Source organism: Mixophyes fleayi, chromosome 4 (assembly GCF_038048845.1).
Source record: "Mixophyes fleayi isolate aMixFle1 chromosome 4, aMixFle1.hap1, whole genome shotgun sequence".
Lineage (NCBI taxonomy): Eukaryota > Metazoa > Chordata > Amphibia > Anura > Limnodynastidae > Mixophyes > Mixophyes fleayi.
In genome coordinates this window covers 55,785,895-55,807,649 of record NC_134405.1, presented here as the reverse complement: position 1 = coordinate 55,807,649, position 21,755 = coordinate 55,785,895, and the positions used below count along the sequence as shown (strand labels likewise).

Sequence of the window (21,755 nt, the reverse complement as noted above, 5' to 3'; positions counted from 1 at the left end):
TCATCATAAAGAGGAACAAGTAATCCTGGAAGTTCCTTCAAAAACTGTGTGCAAGTGTACCTAGAAGAATTTATGCTGTTTTTTAGGCAAAGGGTGGTCACACCAAATATTGATTTACTCTAGTTTTCTCTTCTGTTCATTCACTTTGCATTTTGTTAATTGACAAAAATAAACTATTAACATTTCTATTTTTGAAAGCATTCATACTTTGCAACATTTTTTGCACACCTACCTAAAACTTCCACTTTCTAATAATATTACTTACGTGGACTATCCAGCAGGGATGACACTTCATGAAGCATCTTATTGCAAAGGTGGCATCCTATCACAGTACCACACTTGAAGTCACTAAGCTCTTCAGAATGCCCTATTTGTATCACAAATGTTTGCAAATTAAGACTGAATGGCTCAGGGCCGTAACTAGGGCTGTGCGATAGGGACTACCACCCAGGGCGCAACGTTGAAGGGGGGCGCAGTTTAGGAATATTTTAGGTTAACTTGGTTAAAATTTAGGGCTGGGGGGGTGGTGGCATTTGTCTTTCTCACCCCAGGCACTAGAATCCTAAGTTACGGCTCTGGAATGGCTAGGTGCTTGATTTTATACACCTCTGGCCAGGGCCGTCTCTTCCATTGGGCACGATGGGCAGGTGCCCGGGGGCCCTGCAGGCAAGGGGGGCCCATCCGAATCCTATTTTTTTTTTTTAAATACTTACCTTGCGGTCACATCAGCGGTGATCCGGCTCCCTCCCTGGTCCCCTCTTCCATGCTGTGCTCGCAGTGAATGCTGGGCGTGGTGTCACGCCCAGCATTCACTGCAACTACAGCACGGAAGAGGGCAGAAGAGACTCAGCGGCGCGGAAAAAAGAAGAGGATCGGACTTAAGGTAAGTTAAGGGGGGCCCCTATATATATATATATATATATATATATATATATATATATATATAGTGTGTGTGTGTAAAAGAAATATATATGTATGTAAAAAGAAACGTGATTATATATATTTATATAATCACTTTATTTTACACATGTGTATATATATATATATATATATATATATACACATGTGTAAAAAAAAAGTGATTATATATAAATATAATCACGTTTTTTTTTTACATACATATATATATTTTTTACACACACACACTATATATATATATATATATATATATATATATATATATATATATATTTTTTTTTAGGGGCCCGATACACTCCATTGCCCGGGGGCCCATAAAGTTGTTAAGGTGGCCCTGCCTCTGGCAACTGATGGTCTGATTGAAACTCCTCAATTCAATAACTAATAGGTGTGGCCAAATACTATTGTCCATATAGTGTATATCTATATAAATTGCAGCGGTGAATCATTATATTGATACATATTTATGACAACCGCACTAGGGTCACAACTAGACCTCTAAGATTAAATACACGGGCTCTCCTGCTACTCAGTCAGACGTCTGCAATGAACACACACACAGCTAGGTGGCGCTCTAGCTCAGTTATAATCGCTCTGTCTCTATCGTTCGCAGACCGTGCGCGCCCCCGGCACATTGCGCGGTGACGTCACAGTGGAAAGTGGGATCGCGCAGGATCGGAGAGAAGCGGGTGAGAGTCGAGGGGACCGTATTGTGCGGGTAACTGTCCTCCGGGGCCACGGGTGTATGTCTGTGTGTCCGGCCTCCGGGGTGTTGCTGTGTCTGAGTGATGTGTATGGAGAGTGGGCCTGGGGTGACGTGGGCATGTGTGCTGTATGATGTCACTGGCCGTGCGTGACGTCACATAGGTGCTAGTCCTCAGCTCAGTGCTGTAATAGCCAAGCCCTGTAGCCTATTCCCACATGTGTCATATATGTGTCCCTGCACCCAACAGCTGTCACTCTGCTGACACCAGGTCACAGGGCAGCCTGGAGGGGGATCCTTCCTGCTGACACCAGGACACAGGGCAGCCTGGAGGGGGATCCTACCTGCTGACACCAGGACACAGGGGAGCCTGGAGGGGGATCCTTCCTGCTGACACCAGGACACAGGGGAGCCTGGAGGGGGATCCTTCCTGCTGACACCAGGACACAGGGGAGCATGGAGGGGGATCCTACCTGCTGACACCAGGTCACAGGGCAGCCTGGAGGGGGATCCTTCCTGCTGACACAAGGACACAGGGCAGCCTGGAGGGGGATCCTACCTGCTGACACCAGGACACAGGGGAGCATGGAGGGGGATCCTACCTGCTGACACCAGGACACAGGGGAGCATGGAGGGGGATCCTACCTGCTGACACCAGGACACAGGGAAGCATGGAGGGGGATCCTACCTGCTGACACCAGGACACAGGGGAGCATGGAGGGGGATCCTACCTGCTGACACCAGGACACAGGGGAGCCTGGAGGGGGATCCTACCTGCTGACACCAGGACACAGGGGAGCCTGGAGGGGGATCCTACCTGCTGACACCAGGACACAGGGCAGCCTGGAGGGGGATCCTTCCTGCTGACACCAGGACACAGGGCAGCCTGGAGGGGGATCCTACCTGCTGACCCTACCTGCTGACACCAGGACACAGGGCAGCCTGGAGGGGGATCCTTCCTGCTGACACCAGGTCACAGGGCAGCCTGGAGGGGGATCCTTCCTGCTGACACCAGGTCACAGGGCAGCCTGGAGGGGGATCCTTCCTGCTGACACCAGGTCACAGGGCAGCCTGGAGGGGGATCCTTCCTGCTGACACCAGGTCACAGGGCAGCCTGGAGGGGGGTCCTTCCTGCTGACACCAGGTCACAGGGCAGCCTGGAGGGGGATCCTTCCTGCTGACACCAGGTCACAGGGCAGCCTGGAGGGGGATCCTTCCTGCTGACACCAGGACACAGGGGAGCATGGAGGGGGATCCTACCTGCTGACACCAGGACACAGGGGAGCCTGGAGGGGGATCCTTCCTGGGGGTAAATTCAGCACTTAGCATGCCATGGAATATAGGCTTTAAATATATTTGTTCTTGATTATCTGTAAGTTTTTATATACTGCTCTAAAAAAACACCCAGGACCTCAGGTGTTATACAACATCAAAAGTTTATATATATATATATAACATTGAGCCCTAATCAATGCAGTTATCAGATAATGTGTGCCCAGGATTAAAATGTCACCACATTTCTTTGTTTATCCCCACGTGTTGATTTCCTAGTAAGCATGAACTCCTTGTAGCTCTTTTATTTTTAGTAATTGGCAGTGTATATGTTACTGGAGGTGTGATGTGGTTTCACAAATATCAGGGTTTTGTTTCTTGCTAGTGTGGGTTTTATGCTCTTGATATCTGTCCCCTTAGTGGAAGCTGTGCCACCTACGTATGTCTCACCTGTTGTGTTATAGTCTGCACTGTGTCTTATGACAACTTTGCACATGTTTTCCTCTTCATCACTCTATTTCCATTTTTCATGCCCAGTCCTCTCTGTCTCTATTTCTTGTTTTTCCACTGATTTTCTCCTTTTGACCCTGAGTCTTGGCTGCTGTCCCTAAACCGGCTGTCTGTGTCTGTCTCATTCAGGCTGGCAGTTGCATCTTGCATTCCTGCCCAGGAGGAGGAGAAGGAAGGCACGGCTACAGCCAGCGTATGCCCAGTGAGGGGAGGAATTCCACACCCCCAGACCCTGACTACCAAGAGATGCCTGTGCCAGGACGGGCTCTTCTAAGACTGGACTGGAGAGTGGACTTTGGATGTGGGAGCCAGGGTTAAAAGACCGAACTTTGGCATGATCAGTGGGTATCACAGATGAGAGCGAACATTATCAATGGTCTCCAGCTAGAAAGGACTGGGATATTGGTATTACTAACAAACTCATGAAAGAAACATACAGGGTGGGCCAAGGGGGAACTAGAATACTGCCAGTGAGCATCACACGTATGACGTTTACCTGTGGGAACTGCCAGAAAAGGACGCTGGAAGACTGATACCTCTAACAGCCTTTTGGAGCCATTAAAACCTGAACCTCTCTTTACTGCAGACAGGCACCCTATAAAGTTTTACTAGTCCTTTGTTATACCACTGCCATGGCTGCCACCCACTGCCTCCAGCTTCTCCTTATGAAGAAGTAACAAAGCCAGTGATCCGTCAGAATACTGCCTGTACTATTATTTATTACCTATCAGCCCCCCCCACCCTGACACTACCCCTTACCCCCATTCTCTCACACACCATGAGCTCCCTGCTACCATTTGATAGCGTGCTATGCAACCTGTTGGGCCTGTCCCTCACACTGTGGTTTACCCTGCTCCTTGTCTTTATCATCGTACCCGCTATCTTCGGGGTCTCATTCGGCATCCGCCGGCTGTACATGAAAACTCTGCTTTGTATATTTACGGTGAGTTTATTCATTGACGTTGTATAACAGTAATGCAAATTGGATATTATGAATTGTGTCTTACTGACCTGAATTGCATGCTGTGCATATCTGACCTGAAATCTGTATGTGTGTGTGTGTATATATATATATATATATATATATATATATATATATATATATATATATATATATATATATATATATATATATATATATGTATATGTGTATATATATGTGTGTGAATGGAATAGTGAATGTGATTTCCACTGTGTGATGGCAATGGGGAGGCACCGTGCTGGTGATACCGTCTCCTGGAAGTCCATGTTGCCTGGACTGCTGTCCTAGGATTGAATGTCTTTCATGTGTACAGATGACGTATGATAACCTCATTACACACGTGGATGACTTGCAGTTTCACATTTCTTGGCCCTCAGTCTGCAGAGCCTAGCTGGTGATTTTGGCTGATTCCACAAGTACAACCCCCTGTAATGTTTTGTATGTGAAATTGTGAATCAACCCAGCAAATTTCACTATGAAGTCTTGCTGCAGACCTGTAACCTAAGCCCATTGTCAGCTTTTTGTGAAATTGGACAACCTACTTTGTGTCACTGTGTTTGATTATAGCATTTGTTTTAACTTGGATTACTTGTACATCTGTAAAGAATGCTTAAAGGTCATGTGTAGACTTCTAAAAAAAAATTTTATTCCATGCAGTGGGCAACTTTACGCATTGAGAGAGGAGTAAAAGAAAACAGTCACGCTCTGTACAAACCTCTAACTAATGGTAAGTGCAGTCTATTCATTGCCTGCATATATCTTTCCTCCTGTGTGGCTTCTCTGTATATCAGCTCTTTCTCTCCATCTCACATTGACTACTTCTACCACACTTTTGTCTATTTATCTGAAAGTCTTTTCACCCGTCTGTCCGCTACTCCGCGCCCGCCTCTGTCCGCCTCGCACAGTCTCTTCGCCGCACTCCTCTCACCGCACTCTCCTATGTATCTCCTCCAATTTTCAGGAATTATCGCTAAAGAGAGCACGTCCCTGGAGGAGGGCATATGGGAGCTGCGTGGTAACGGCCGTTCTGTTGACAAACCGGAGTTCGAGCTGTCGGACATCTTTTACTTCTGTCGCCAAGGCATGGAGCGCATCATGGACGATGAGGTGACCAAGCGCTTCTCAGCGGAGGAGCTGGAGACCTGGAACCTACTGAGCAGAACCAACTACAATTTTCAGCACATCAGTCTCCGACTCACTGTGCTCTGGGGACTGGGCATGCTGATTCGTTACACGTTTCTGCTGCCACTCAGGTAACTATCTGGTGTCTGTGTGTGTTAGCATGGTCAGGAGATGGACATTGACTTATGATGTTCCTCTGTAGGGTCGCTTTGGCTGTCACAGGGATCAGTCTTCTGGTGTTTGGCACTACAGTAGTCGGATACCTACCTAATGGCCAGTAAGTTTATTCTCATTTATCTTGCAGTGTGTTGTATATTCCATTGCCCTTTGTGTTGTATTACTAGCACATGTAATGCTGGTCGTCCCTTTTTTGCTGGTATTAACGTATTTATTTTTAGAACAGATGTCCTATTTTTATGTCCTACGCTCCATTCTATCTCCTTCCTCTTTCTGCTGTGTCAAACCCCCCCTGCCGTCTATCTGCAATTCTCTCCCTGCCTTCAGAGCTAAGCCGGCCACACACCCTGCAATAATGACAGTGATATTAGGCAAATATCGCAGCATGCATGGCTCCAAAACGAACCCTCTAAGCACCCGATCACATTAGATAGGGTTATTATTGGGCATGTTGGTATTTGTGGCCAGAACATGACTATTATAGTCCTGTGTCCACCATCAGAAAGACATCTGGCTTATGAACCTCAGGTAGCACAGTATTATCCAGTTTGAACAGTTATGTATATAGCCAAATTGGACGGTGCCCCTGGTGTTTGGAGTATGGGCTGAATGTCAGGTCAGGCCAGTTGTAAGATCAGGAGGACCAGCTGGTCATTGTCTGAGGGCTCTCCTTCTATAATGAATTATTGGTACATAATATTGTGTTGCAGGAAGTTATAATGAAAGCCTAGCGCCCTCTGGTGTTAGTATCTCAGTGTTATAATGAATATTGTTACTTCTTCAGGTTTAAGGAGTTCCTCAGTAAACACGTACATCTTATGTGTTACCGGATCTGCGTGCGTGCCCTTACAGCAATTATTACATATCACGGCAGGTAAGTCTCCTCTACCTACCATAGAAACCACATTAGGAAGCATCATGCTGTACTTTTCAAGGTGCACTAGAGAAAATGTTGTCCTGAGCTGCACGGTTATAATATTGTCAGCTAGGGACCCTATATGTCTTATGAAATCTGTAATGTGAATTGTAAGTCTCCGAGTTCTTTCTCCTCGCAGTGAGAACCGACCTAGGAAAGGGGGCATCTGTGTGGCCAATCATACCTCCCCAATCGATGTCATCATTCTGGCCAGTGACGGATACTATGCTATGGTAAATGCTGTTTTGGGTTTGCTGACTTTGAGTCACTGGGCTTGGTGTGGTCTGAGTTTTATAGTCTCTTCTCCCCCCTACTTGTAGGTGGGACAAATCCACGGGGGCCTAATGGGAATTATACAGAGAGCTATGGTAAAGGCCTGTCCACATGTCTGGTTTGAACGCTCGGAAGTCAAAGATCGACATCTTGTGGCTAAAAGGTGAGGAACTGAAGAGCTGAGAAGAGAAAAGAACTAGCATCACAAAGTATTTCAGTATAAGGATCCAGTATATATATATATATATATATATATATATATATATATATATATATATATATATATACATACACACACACACAAGTTAACCCGTGCATGATACTCATGCATTCTAGTCAAATCAAGCTACTTAAGGTGTTAAAAAGGTTCTTGTCATGCATTTGGGGCTAGGCCAGGCCTCCTCAGGGGAAGAGCGTTACTTCCCGACGTAAGCGCCCTTTTTTAACGTGGTTTTGTCCACATGTCACCACCTCATCATTCTTCTCCATCACCTCATCCTTCATTTTCATCGCCACATCTATCCAGATGTCTATCCAGACACAGGGATCTCTCTCAGCGGTCCTGAGTATCACACTCCTCTCGCTCTGTCCCCCCCGGCAACCACCAACCACTCCCCACTGTCCCCCCCGGCAACCACCAACCACTCCCCACTGTCACCCCCGGCAACCACCAACCACTCCCAACTGTCACTTCTCCTTCAAGAAATATATATATATTTTTTTTTTAAATCTTTATAAACACTTTTAACAATTAACAAATTAATAACATCTTAGTATACCAAATTTCAGCCCTTTCTGAATTTTTTTCCCCCACACACACTAAGAATTTAGTAGGTCAGTGTATAACTCCGCCCAGCAGGTGGCGCTGCAGCTTGGTTTTATTTTTTCCACAGACAGACAGAGACTAACACACGCCACTAAGCATTTATATTATAGATATATATATATATATATATATATATATATATATATATATATATATATATATATATATAAAATATATATATATATTTTATCTCTATGTGTGTGTGTAATACTTCCTTCTTATTCTGTGGATGTACTAATCTCACTCATTGTACTGCTCCTTTCCGATGGTTCATCATATTCTCTAAATTTTTCTCTTTCTTTCTATTCATTCCGATAGTTCTTATTTTCACTTTGTCGTTTCTTCAATTCCTGTTCTATGCTAACAGTCGCCTTCATTTCCCCAGGCTGACTGATCATGTGCAAGACAAGAGTAAACTGCCCATCCTTATATTTCCTGAAGGTAAGAACCCGGCCATTCTCCTACGTCAGGGAAAATATGTACTTCACCTAATGTTTCTATCTATACTTGTTTCCTGCTTCTGACATTTCATCTTCACAGCCAAACTAAAGAGCTTTCAAATAATGTTTCCTTCTCATAGTCCTTAACTACAATTTGATGAGAGGTGTCCACTCCAGACTGTTTGTCATTACAGAAGTGAAGCTGGAAAGAAAATAAAAAATAATTTAGTAGTGTTTTATCTCCTCTATGCCTCCGGTAGCCAAATACTGTTAATTTCCTTTGGTGGTTAGTGGTCTCACTGCTATGTGGCCTTGTGTTCGTCTGTCTGTCTGTGCCGAGTCTGTACGTTCTTCCCATCTTGGGGTGGGTTTGTATCTGGGTGCTCCAGTCTTCTTACAAAGTCTGAAGAGATTAGTAGATGATGTGCCTGCATAAGTGTTGGAGCTAAATAAATGATGATTTCTAAAAATGTTTCTTTACCATGCAATAAACCCGTAAAAAAATAAAATAAATGCTTGTCAGTAAAAAGTGTTCTATAAAACTGGAATATATTATAAACAATTTCATTCCATTGGATTTAAAAAAAAAAAGTAAAAAAAAAAAAAAGTGTTGCCGGTATATTCTGAATGTCCATCATTATTTTTAATAAGTAACTTTTCCGTGTAGTCTCCCTACCAATTGAATGGCTTTGTCATGTTACACGTATATGAAGTGTGCTCATCCCCCTCCACTTCTGTCCTGTCAGGTACCTGCATCAATAACACCTCTGTCATGATGTTTAAGAAGGGAAGCTTTGAGATAGGAGCCACAGTGTATCCTGTGGCTATCAAGGTGCGTTTGAGGGGTTCTCTAAGTATTGGGGTACACAAGTGGGGAGTCGCTGATTGTTCCTCTCTCCCCCCGATAGTACGATCCTCGCTTTGGTGACGCTTTCTGGAACAGCAGTAAATACGGGATGATCACCTACCTCCTGCGTATGATGACCAGCTGGGCCATAGTGTGCAGTGTCTGGTACCTCCCTCCGATGACACGCCAGGTGAGGTCACACGTGTGCTCCAACCCGTCAACAAGGATCTGTGCGTGTGGATACCGCAGCACATACACTACTGGGATAATTCATTGTGTGATACAAATTATGAATGCCAGTTATTGTTGTGTTCTGTGCAACAGAAATTGTGATAGTTTTCTGCTGTCAAATCGTTCTAATATATAATAATATATATAAATCCTAATGGATGATTGTATAAAAAATATTCTTGTTGTAGGACTTTACCCAGTTACGATGATGGTATTAGTAAGTGTGATTGCAAAGTTCACCGTTTTGTACGGTTCCATTGTTTAACTCTTTTTTTCTAGAACGCTTTTTATATTCTCCCAGAGCCCTCCTGTCAGTCTTATTGAGTGGGGACAATCCTTTTTACAAGGCAAACGGAAACGCCCCCTTGAATTTGCTTGTAGAGGGATAAAATGTAAACCATGTCTCGCATAGATACTTCCCTTTATTAGACACAAACTGAGAACAGGTTTGAGCTCACAGTGCCTTGCACGCCTCCGTTCATTCTGCAAGATGGTCTTACACATAATGCACGGTGGTTAGCACTTCTGCCTCACAGCACTGGGGACATGAGTTCCCGACCACGGCCTTATCTGTGAGGAGTTTGTATGTTCCCCACATGTTTGCGTGGGTTTCCTCCGGGTGCTCCGGTTTCCTCCCACACTCCAAAAACATACTGGTAGGTTAATTGGCTGCCAACAAATTAACCCTAATCTGTCTCTGTGTGTGTCTCTGTGTGTTAGGGAATTTAGACTGTAAGCTCCAATGGGGCAGGGACTGATGTGAGTGAGTTCTCTGTATAGCGCTGCGGAATTAGTGGCGCTATATAAATAAATGGTAATAATAATAATGCTGTCATGGTCACAGCGTCTGAGCAGCTGTGAGTATCAACAGACTCATTCTGAAGTAGCGATAGTTTTTCCTCATTTATTGCTAAAGACCGGGTCATTGTCATTCTTACAGTAGTTAGAAATCCTGACTGATGTCATGTGACTTGTAGATAAAGCCTTGGTAGGTGGTCCTATAGCACTTGTAAGTAATGAAAGTCCAGTCTTTGACAGGGACCAATTATAGCTGCCGTCCGTTCATCGCCTCTAGGACTCTATTGCATAAATTCATAATCTCATATGCCCCTGTCCAGACATAAAGATTCCCAGACATGCACTTGTTTGCTTTACTCTGGAGCAATAGGAAGGTAGCCAGAGAAAGGTTCAACTTCATGGACATGTAAATATATATTTTCCTCTAACCTTACTAAAGCAAATTTGCTTAACATGATCTATTTGTGACTCTTGCACAAATGCTTAGTCATATATTGTTTTGCAGGTCTTTTACATACAGCGATCTCTTGGGAAAGTCTTTTGGAAACACTGCTCATTGCAGACCGTACAAATTTCACCTGGTTGTTTGTTAGAATTGGGAGTATATTGGATATCCCTGATCAGCCTTTTTTATTATGTTTACAAAATATTCCTTCAACATAGAACCCGTATAGTGCGTTCATACAGCATTATAGTAGCAGGCTATTGTATGAATGGATTGTGATGTCCTTTTCTGCAGTAATACAGAATACCCTTTAAAATAAAGCAGACTTGCATAGTTGTAATATTAAATAACCAGTAAGAGAGCCATAACAAAACGATCAATACTCATCCTAAGATAGCGATCTGAGGAGACTGGTTCACCGTGTGACGCTTCCTCACTGCAGTAGAAAGCTTTGTTAGGAGATGAAATGTTACATCTATTGAGAGAAATGCGTTGGTGTGTACACCTGCCCCACTCTGACATATGTCTTGTGACCTCACAGGAAGACGAAGACGCAGTGCAATTTGCAAACCGGGTGAAGTCTGCAATCGCGCATCAGGGTGGTCTTGTTGACCTGCTTTGGTAAGCAAGAAATAATAGTTTTTCCCCAATGTCGGCCTTCTCACCTTCATTGCATGGTGCTGATCCTTTGTTCTTCTTCTGCAGGGATGGGGGACTGAAACGTGAAAAGGTCAAAGATGCATATAAGGAGGAGCAACAAAAGTTGTACAGTCGTATCATCTCTGGAAGCCAGGAGAACCGAAGTCGCTCCTAAGACCTAGGATCGGGGAGCAGGCTCTTACCAGAGCTACACCGCTGCTCCAAAGCCACGCGAAGAAGACCCTGAGCCGCAGGAATCCAAGCCATGGAGTGAGAGCTGAGGGAACACAAGAACAGGGAGCAAATCTGGATTTACTTAAAGTGTACGGGACTGAAGAACTGAAAGAGCGGGAGTCATGGAGCGCAGCATATCATCCTAAAAAAGAATGGCTGCATCCATGGGATCACATGCTCACAAATACTCGTGTTGTGGATGGTGCACACACAATATTCAAGGTGTGAGATCCACTTTAGTTCCCAGTTTTGATCAGAAGGTCTGTTGAATGTTTTGGATCTACACATTGTTTCACAGAACCTGAAAGGTCATTTGAATAGTATGTTACATCTTCTGAGAGACTTTAAGCTGTTACTGACTTCAAGGCAGTCTGAAGCCGAGACTAGCACGACCAGTGACTAGACAGAACAGAATCCCAGGTCTGTAGACCACTGGAGTTTACACAAGAATGAAGGTTAAAGGTCATAATCACTTGCAGGAATTCATGTTACGCCAGCAACGCTTGGACCTCCTAATACCCCTGTGGCTGAGACCCTCCAAAACCCAACTTCTTCTCCAGAAATAGACATGACATCTCTATGACTTCCGAATAAAACCTCGTCCATCACATCATTAAGGCCATTTACAGTTCCTATTTGTTACAGATGGATTGAACCAAAACAGGGGGGGTTAATGATGCCACTATGTTTGAGAGACTGTCGGATCCCATATTGAATGAGACGTGCCTCCCTTTTTATCTGTTACACCCTGTCCTGCATGGGCTTTCGGCCACGTTCCTCGTTTGTTTTTATATAATCAATGAAATAAAATATCTTGGGGAAAAAAGAAACTATACTGCCCTCCAGTGGTCAATGGCACTAATAACCACAATCCTATCAGGTAGAGAAACTTTTATTTTAAAACATTTTTTTTTTATATTTCTGAAAATACAAATCTACTTGAAAATTTGTACCCCTGCTTAGTAGCTGTTTGATGGGAGACCTTCCCCTCGGACCATCTCCCACTACCCTATGGGACACTTGATAATATTGGGCCTCTACAAGAAATGCCTCATGTGTACAGTATCATGCCTGCCCCCATCTGTTCTAATGTCACAGCAACCATCAGGCACAGCGATGTGGAAATCCCTGCGTGTTTGCTATTGGAGCTGGGTCATTACTTCAACTGGCTGATTCGGCATTATGATGTCGGGGGCATAATAGAGCACATGGTAAATACAGAGGTCCACTCCTTACTAAAATCATAAATGGATTACTATACACTAATTTTTTTTAAAAAAATCTTTATTAAAAATATTGTGTATAAGAAACAAATGCAAAAACCCCCCAAAAGCTATACTCCTGTCCCCAACAAAGAAGTAATCCAAGGTACATATAAGAAAAGGTCAGATGATGCCTAACTGTATCTTTACACCCATTGTCAGGGATAGCCCACCTCTGCCTGCTCCCTGATCTGATAACTTGCCTAATAATCAAACAATATATCACCTTTTATTTTGTCCGGTAACCTCTCCTAACAAACTTTACCTGTCACCCAATTGCGTACACTCTGTGCTCTGATAACTAAACAAGTTAACACTTCCCACACTAGTATTTAAAGGGTAAACACAGCCAAGCAATCATCCTCTTCTAAACAGGCAGTAAATTTGTTTAAAGCAATAAGGACAGCACTTATTACAATTTTAGATTTAATATACGAAAAAGGTACAATGCTTACAGATTATAAAAACAATACAAGGTGATAAAATATATGGCAAAACATATTTGCAATAAAAAGGACCAAGTTAGGACAGAGTATAAACTTACATATGAGTTGTATAATCTGCGCCAAGGGAAATTGGCTTGAAAGATGGACAGTTTTATGAATGTTGATTTGATTTCCTATCCCAAACGTCTAATAATATCTTGTAAAGACTATTTCAACCTTTCCCCTTCTACAGGGGTTGGTCTCAAAGGGAGGCCTGTAACCGTTTTACAACCAGAATTTATATCTTCCCTGTTTAATTCCCAATGCTAAAGCCTAACATCTTTTCTGGGGGGTGTCACATAAACGCAATTTTATCAATGGTAAATTTGTATTGGATTTATTAATCTACATATACCAAACAGATAGGTCAAGTCTCTTATTTGAGCCGATACTCATTTCCTTGCATTCCCTGTGTGACAGACAGCTTTATTTAACTTATGGGCGTCCATTCATCATACTATTTATGAAATCACTAATTCTATTGATTGTAAGTAATATTTTGAAAATATAATTATATTTGCCTATAAAAAAAATTTGCGAGCCATCATGTGATCACAGCCAATGTCTTCTGGTGTAAGAGCGCCATGCTGAGACGATTCCCTAGCGTCAATAAAACATATACCAGGACATAGCTCACCACATGAGGTCTCAGAAGCTGTTCGTTTCCTAATGGTGACCACAGAATAAACAGGACAGTATTTCTGGCCTTTGACTTTGAGTTAGGTCACTAACCCTGTCAGAGCAGGCTTTGCTTTGTAGTCTTTTGCATTACCCTCTAGCTTACTAAATTAATTCATTCAATATACAGTATTTACAATGCACTTATGATTATGATTTATTCTCCGAAGTTTGTTATGGGTTAATCTTTGTAACTGTAATTCCTCCCTTTTCACTACACAAAGCAATGAAAGATTACAACTGTCAGTCTCATTATAGGAATAATTGCATAATGAAACTTTATCTCTTAGCGGCTTGACTTACCCTTATTAAGAAATACAGGGTACTGTAAGGTCCATGCTGTGGAATCTGGACAGGGCTCATTGTAAGATCAGAGGACTAAACCTATGGATCCGGCTGGGCATCAGTTGCATTAAAGGAGTGCCACTCACTAGCCATAAGAATACATTGTTAAATAGGTTAATAGACACTCGTCCGTCCCCCTCCTCTTGGAACCGTAGATCATATCTGTAATTCAATCATCTTAACCAAGGTTTATTCCATTTCTGAATTGAGTTCCTGCTCTTCTATGTAAAGCATTCATGGCCGACCGTATCATTGTCATTTGACATGTTGCGATGATAGTCTCTGCCTGTCTACCCAGAAATGTCCTCATACTGTCTGCTGTAGATTTACTGACGCTCTCTCTGGTTCGTCAATTGTCCAGCTAGATAATATAATCCAAAACTGTCAACTACCTGTAACATTCTACTGCGAGAACCTTATTCATCTGCAACAGCAGCAATAGAGTGCAATAGTGTCAGTATTGTTACTTTCTGACAGCCTATGTATGAGAAGTTCAATCACATGCAGGTGAAAGTATAGGGGTTGTAGACATAATAGTTAACACATACTGTGGCCACAGGACCTGAATATAATACTTATTTATGTGACATTATGATAGGATCCCAACTAAGTCCATTTCTCCTAGTGATAGGGCTTGGTGGTGTACAGGGAAGCCACCACTGGGCCAGTGATGGGACATCTGTAGATGTGTATACAATCATCTCAAATTACTAGTTGTGGATTTACCAAGCATAAATCCCGTCTGGTCTGGGTGGATTATCTGGGTTAGGACTTTATTTGGCTTAATGGCCAAGAGCTTTAACAGTGTTTCAACATTGGTGGTTAAAAGGGAGATGAGACGCTAAGACTCTGGGTGGAGTAGGTCCTTGCTGGATTTTGGGATTACAATAATTAATGCTTCGGATACGGAAGAGGACAGGACCTCAGCGGACCCTAATTGTACATAATTGTCAAGAAACATTGGGAGGAAGAACTCCTGTAGAGTTCAAATAGAATACTGTCTATCCCAGGAGCTTTGTAGTTGGGAAATGAGGTTCTAGCCAGTGATAAGGGTACAAGATATGTCGGGGAGTCTGCTGATACAGTGGGTGCATTTGCCTCATAGTTTAACAACTGAGGTTATAGAAATAATAAAAAACCTCTGCTATTTTATCTCCTGAAAATGCCCTGTATGTCCAATAAACGAAGTCACTTATCCGCCTGTATATAATGAGCATGCCTGGTGAAAAGCGATCTACACCTTGATTTATCTAAGAGATGGTTTGCCCTCTCCATCTGCATTGATAACCAGTGAACTCCAGATCATGACATGATTGTTCGGGTTCCATGTCTTTATTTGGAGAATGGTGTACGAGCTGCTACTGATGACGAACGCTTTTAAAGCATCCCACAAGCTTGGTTGGTCAGTGGAGAATGATCTGAAATCTCTCTGGGCTGGTACGTCACACACACAAACCCCCAGAGCACGTTCTATTCTGGATAATGTGTGATGTGTCATGGAATGAAATAAGTGGATATCGAAGTCTCCATATATCAACCAGCCCCATCTCCAGTATTAATCTAACTCAAGCAGTAGTCCCTGCACCAGTTGGTGGTGGTCTTCTTTCCACCTATACAGTACAATGCTCATGTCCTGGGATAATGCCAGAATTCATTACTTGAAGATTACTCTGTTCTATGGGGGGTTGGGGGGGTATATAGACTGATAGGAGTATGAGAGGGGAGAAATCTATTAATGCTCACATGAAAACAGAAAGCCACCCTTATACAAATAAAAACTAAGGGGGGTATTCAATTGACCGCAATTTTTTTTTTTTTAAAGACAGCGTTAAGTCATTTTAACGCTGTTTTTTATAATTTTCGAGCGGGTTGACGTTACTCGCGATCCAATTCCATTTTTAACGCTCCGGGTTTTTTTTTAACAATCCGTCCTCTCACGCTCCAGTAGAAGGTCTATTGAAAGTATAGGGTGTGAAAGAGGCAGCCGCGTTTAAAAGCTATTCAATTGTTTTTTAACGTGGCGCGTTAAACAGTCCAATATGCTGTTTTATCTCGCACCTCTTTTGGGTGTGATAAAAATAACCACTGAAAACTATTTATCTTTTTTTTCTCATTATTACATGATTTAAACCAGGCCTGTCCAACCTGCGGCCCTCCAGGTGTTGTGAAACTACAAGCCCCAGCATGCTTTGCCAGTAGACAACCTCATGATAGCTGGAAGGGCATGCTGGGACTTGTAGTTTCACAACATCTGGAGGGCCGCAGGTTGGACAGGCCTGATTTAAACTATGTTTATCACTAATGCCTAACATGTAAAATTTGATTTTCTCGTTAAAAAATAATGAATTCTAAAAATAAAAAATAAAAATCACTAATTAAATATATTTATGCATGTTATTGGTTAATATGTGATATGTGATTCTATAGTAAAAAATAGAAAGTACTATAATGTAGATATTATCAACTAGAATGGTTGTGTAATGCAATAAAATGTATGCCAATCCTTTTTTTTGTGTTATACATGACCGCGTTAAAAGTCCCCTTCAACCCCCTAAAAACTCGCAAACAAAATGAATAATGGGCGGGGGCAGCGTTCCCTCTTTTTCAATTGAATTGCACGAGTTTTCACGCTGCGTTAACTACAAACGGTCACTATAGCAGTTAAAAACCCGCGGGAGATTTTTTTTTTTTTTACGTAGCTGGGAAAAAAAGAATCTTGCGGTCAATTGAATACCCCACTAATTGCCATTGTTATTTGACAAAGGCTTTCTGATCCAGAGTGTGCTTTGAGAATATTTATTTTAAACGTTTCTTGACCTATTTGAACCCTCCTAGGTCAGCTGGTCTGCACTGTCCTAAAGCACGTTCCTCAGTGCAGGTGGTCACTGCTACACATTGGTTATAATGACACATTTCAGTATTAATGGTACATATCAGTTTTCCGTTACTGGGTTAAATTTGCATAATTAATAATTGTTTGCCAGTCAGTCTGCTGGGGACTGAACGTTGCTGCATCTCTGTTCAGGGATCACTCCATTGTTTTTCCACAGAGAAAACTGAAGTGTCTCCAGTGATCTCGGTAGTCATGGACATCATCACCATTTATTTATATAGCGCCACTGATTCCTCAGCACTGTACAGAGAACTCATTCACATCAGTCCCTGCCCCATTGGAGCTCACAGTCTAAATTCCCTAACATATACACACACACACACACACACACACACAGACAGAGAGGGAGACAGACAGACAGACAGAGACTAGAGTCAATTTTGATAGTAGCCAATTAACCTACTAGTATGTTTTTGGGAGTGTGGGAGGGAACCGGAGCACCTGGAGGAAACCCATGCAAACACAGGGAGAACATACAAACTCCACACAGATAAAGCCATGGTCGGGAATTGAACTCATGACCCCAGTGCTGTGAGGCAGAAGTGCTACCACTATGCCACTGTGCTGCCCTGACATGTCTGCCTCCGTCCGCCTTTCTCTGCACACCGGGCTCCCACTTGGGATTTTGCAGTTGTGCATTGAATATAACATTGGTCATGGGTTTCTGCTGCTCAGTCAGTGCTTTTTGGTCCCCTATAGCAAACTTTTGAATGTAAATTTACGTTACAGCGAAGACCAAGTCCTTTTATGTCGTCAAGATCATGTTTTAATTGGAAGCTATTGGGCTCTTTTACAGCAACCACTCCGCCCCCCCTCCAGGCTACTGGCCAAACTCTTTCATGGTAATCCGCTACTGCGATTCTGTCACTCCGCTTTGTCATCGATGTTCCCCAATTATTTAACCCCAATAATATTGGGAGACAAGCTTTTATGCTTTTAGATCAAGCAACCTAATGCTACTTCACTGGGGTCACAAATTCAATGACCATCAGCTGTCTCCCAACTTATTTTACTAGCTTGGTATGTCTAGACTCTAGAAGAATGTATGCCTGAGAAGATATTGCTGAATATTCGCACAAATCCAAATATCCCTCAACTAATCTTGTTTTAGGAACAGTGGTCAGACCTTACATGTAGCTGATTTAGAAAGCTATTTTTTTGCTATAATTGTTTTGGTGCTGTCAGATGATTCACTATAATATATAGATTTTTTTTTTTTAATGATTACATTTCATTATATGTCCTGGACTTTAACTAAGAGCTCATATTACCGACATATGAGATTCCTTATTCAGACCAAAGGGTTAACTCCTCCCTGCTGTTTCAAGGACAGGAAACGGGCTTGTTATTATAAATGCATTTCCTTTTGTCTATATATTGTCCCAGTGATTAAATAAAAGGTTTAAAGGAGCAGGAACGTTGGGCCACTGTGATTTCTGAAAAGGACTGTGCATCTGATGGTAATGTCATTTTCTGCTCATATTATAATTAAAATGGGTTAGCTGATTGTTCCATTGTTGTCAAAAGTACATTAAAAAGAAAGTAAATAAAAAATCCATTAGTAATACAATAATAACTAATTTGTAAATACACAGTTCACTGCTTATGACGTACTTGTTACCTGCAAACAGTGGAGGTATCAACTTTTTGAGACTAATCCAATATAGCCAATTAGTGGCATCACTGAAGCATGCAGTTATGTTTTATACATATTGGTATATATTTATAAGCTGCCAATATTTGTTTTCCAAATAAAAATAATTCCCCATAGATAGCAGTGTAACACTGCCACCTATGCCAGATTATGATAAACAGTGAGAAGAAAGTTTGACAGCTAAGTACTCAGCAGTAACTTGTACTTTGTGTATTTGTTCTGACTCATCTTTTTCTGCAAGATGAGTCAAAGAAAAGATTATTTATTCTTTGACACAGGGAGGGGTGCGGGAATCAGACTAGAATGTTAAGCATCACCCAAAAGAAGCAGGGCACTTGAATAAAAAAAATCCAAATAAAGAGTAGGCTCACCCTTATTCAGCCAGTGGCATTGGCTTTTCAAGTGCCCTCAGCATTGAAGTTAGTCACAAAGCTGTGGATTTTTTTTGTACAGGATCTTATTGGTGATGCTTTACCTGACACATGGTCTCTATTCTTCACTATCCTCTTGCAAGGCGCGATTTCCCTTTCGCACCACTACTTCTCTCACATTCTCTTTGGGGCATGTGATAAAGCAGTGGGGTCTGGACAGAGAACAGGGGCAGAGCGCATGTAGTGGCAGCTTTTCTGCCCCATATGAGTCCCTGCTCATCTTTCTTCGGTTCCAGGCCTGCAGATTGCTGGGTTGTGGATCTCCATTCTCCACAGGGGAGAAGAGGTGCTCCGGGTATCCCCCATGTAGCGCCCACCCCAATAGCAGTGGGGAGCTATAATGTGCAACCCACCCCTCACTGATCTCTTGTCAGTGTCTTGACCACTTGTCAGCAGATCCCAACTCAAATTGATGGTCCCCCTTCCGTTTACAGGCATGTCCCTTTTTTGGTCCACACTTAGAGATGGTAATTTCCCAATCAACAGATGGGAAAAGCACCTTTTCTCCCCCAAAATACTTCCCAACCAGCACTTCACAAGGTATAAAGCCCACCAGCTCCTTTAAGATTGTTCTGCTCAGTTTCTCCCCTGAAAGCATTAGTCGGGGTCTCCAGATGTTTGGGTACAACTGTGAGATCTCCAAGGTACATGAATGGGTTCTTGTGATCTTGTACAGGGGCTGTTTACTCGAGTTAAAAATCCTGCCTTTTATTTGTTACTTGTACATACCCCCAGGGAAGCAGATCGCCACGTGTCCTCCTGGACTGCGTTTGGTCCCTGCTGCAGACCTGAGTCATTTCCTGGCACCAGTGTTGCTCGGCTTTCTACTCTAATCTCTTCTTGGTATCCAAGAAGAATAGCTCTCTCCCAATGGACTCCAAATATGGGTGCTTGTATCAATGTGCCCATCTGGGAAGGACATTAAATATTTATTTGGTTTTCCATTGGAAAGTGCCATTTCCAATTTCAGACCCTTTCACCTGAAATCTAAATCCAGGGTGTTCACCAAGGTCATGGTCGCATTTGTGGAACCTCTCTGGTGTTTAGGGTGTTATAATTCTTCCCTACCTGGAAGACCTCATGATTAATGCTCCCTATTGAGAGGCCATGGAAGCCTGTGTGCAGCTGACACTGCAGGAACTCCTCAATAGCTGGGTGTGAACTTCCCAACGTCATGTCCGACTCCCACTACAAGTAGGTGCTTTCTTAGGGTTGCAGTTTGATACTGCTCTTTATTGGATCTTACAACCATAGGAGAAAGTGCGGCGGTTGTAGGACAGAATTACCAGCGTTTTGGAGGTTCCTGACCCAATCACATCAGGTCATGCGCCTCGTAGCATCCATGGTGGCAGCCGAATCTTATGCCCCCTAAGCCATGGGTGTCCTACTGTGGGACCTGACACACTTAAGTGGACAGTAAAATTCTAACTTGAGCTGCTTTATGCAACAGTCGCAAGTTATGGTATAAACACCACCTAAAATACAATAACACTAAAGCACTATGTAAAATATTACAGCAATACTACACAGCTGCATACACATATTGGATATACAAATAATAGCTAGAGGACTTTATAGGTGACTGGACATTATGGAGACACTTCTTTTGATAGGAGGTCTGGTCATTCATATCTTACTGCCCAGTGGTCCAGCCCAGATGTCACCCTGCTTTAAGTGGGCACTCAACAGTGCAAAAATCGCAGATTGGTATCGCTTGTATCTATAACAAGAGACAGTACTCTGGATCTTAGCATTGTTGTATAAGTCTAGTGGGTCATGATCTTGCCTTGAAAAAGACTCCAGGAAGAATAGAAACGCGTTGGAAACAGACCTAGATGACTCTGGATTGTGGCTGGTGATACCAACAAAAATAAGGATACCTTACTCCATCCTGGAGTGTACTATCCTTTTTTCAAGCTGTTAAAGTCCGGACATCTGGTAGGGGACCTCACCCTAATTAATGGGCTTTTATGATAATGTATCAGCAATGGTTTTATTTTATGTTCAATATTTTAATTAAAGAGGTAGTGCACTAGAGGGTTTTCTTTCCATTTTTTTATGGTATTGATACGAATGGACATCACACATATCTGCCATTTACGTGGAGGATAAAGTGTGAGACATATATATTGCCATTGTGAAAGAAGGCATTTTGTAAGCATATAGATTGAAAGGGAGAAGGTAAGACATATGATTGATGAATTATCAACCCTTCTTCACATTGAAAATCTTTTACCATCATTGGGACATTTCTGGGATTCTCTATTGTGGTGGAAGTCAAAAATAACTTATGAACATAGTACACTATATTATGTAATTTTTACATGTGAATTGTTCTGATTGGGGGAATACAAGAGAAGATTTCCTTCATTTTCTATGTACACATCCGTGAGCGCCTATATATGTATACATTTTTTAGAAGTCTAGTGGGAGCCATAATCCCCAGACAGCATATACAACAAATTGGGGCACATTACATTATACTTGTTAGTAGTGATTAGCATCTTGAAGATTTACAAAATCTGTTTTAAATAGGGAAAATATTTTTCATTTTGTAAAATGCTTATTAGACATTTCCAACTTAATAGATATACATATACACTATGCAAAATATGAATGAAACAATTTTTACATATTGAGTAGCAACATATAAAACAGACTGGACAATATACTA

The 21,755-nt window shown here is 42.4% G+C and overlaps 2 protein-coding genes and 1 long non-coding RNA gene across 5 annotated transcripts in view; all 3 read left to right on the top strand.

The window, feature by feature from the left end:
- Positions 1–21,755, top strand: part of LOC142151445 (uncharacterized) — a 404,300-nt gene that overhangs the window by 127,420 nt on the left and 255,125 nt on the right. The gene's annotated exons all lie outside the window — the stretch shown is intronic.
- Positions 1,539–12,163, top strand: GPAT4 (glycerol-3-phosphate acyltransferase 4). 2 transcript variants are annotated; one of them, XM_075207078.1, is made up of 13 exons: positions 1,539–1,607; positions 3,533–4,346; positions 5,043–5,112; positions 5,347–5,638; positions 5,710–5,784; positions 6,469–6,558; positions 6,740–6,833; positions 6,921–7,036; positions 8,085–8,140; positions 8,886–8,971; positions 9,048–9,176; positions 11,002–11,081; positions 11,166–12,163. In XM_075207078.1, the coding sequence occupies exons 2-13, from the start codon at positions 4,182–4,184 to the stop codon at positions 11,272–11,274; spliced, it is 1,362 nt and encodes a 453-aa protein (XP_075063179.1). In that variant the 5' UTR covers positions 1,539–1,607; positions 3,533–4,181; the 3' UTR covers positions 11,275–12,163. The 2 variants fall into 2 exon arrangements, with proteins under 2 accessions (XP_075063179.1, XP_075063177.1); XM_075207076.1 differs by having other exon boundaries at positions 1,541–1,636.
- LOC142151443 (inositol polyphosphate-5-phosphatase A-like) overlaps positions 18,288–21,755 on the top strand; it is a 74,341-nt gene continuing 70,873 nt past the window's right edge. For both annotated transcript variants that reach the window (XM_075207082.1, XM_075207079.1), the window contains exon 1: positions 18,288–18,456. In XM_075207082.1, the coding sequence (XP_075063183.1) occupies positions 18,454–18,456 (3 nt within the window). In that variant the 5' untranslated portion in view covers positions 18,288–18,453. The remainder of the gene's footprint in view (positions 18,457–21,755) is intronic.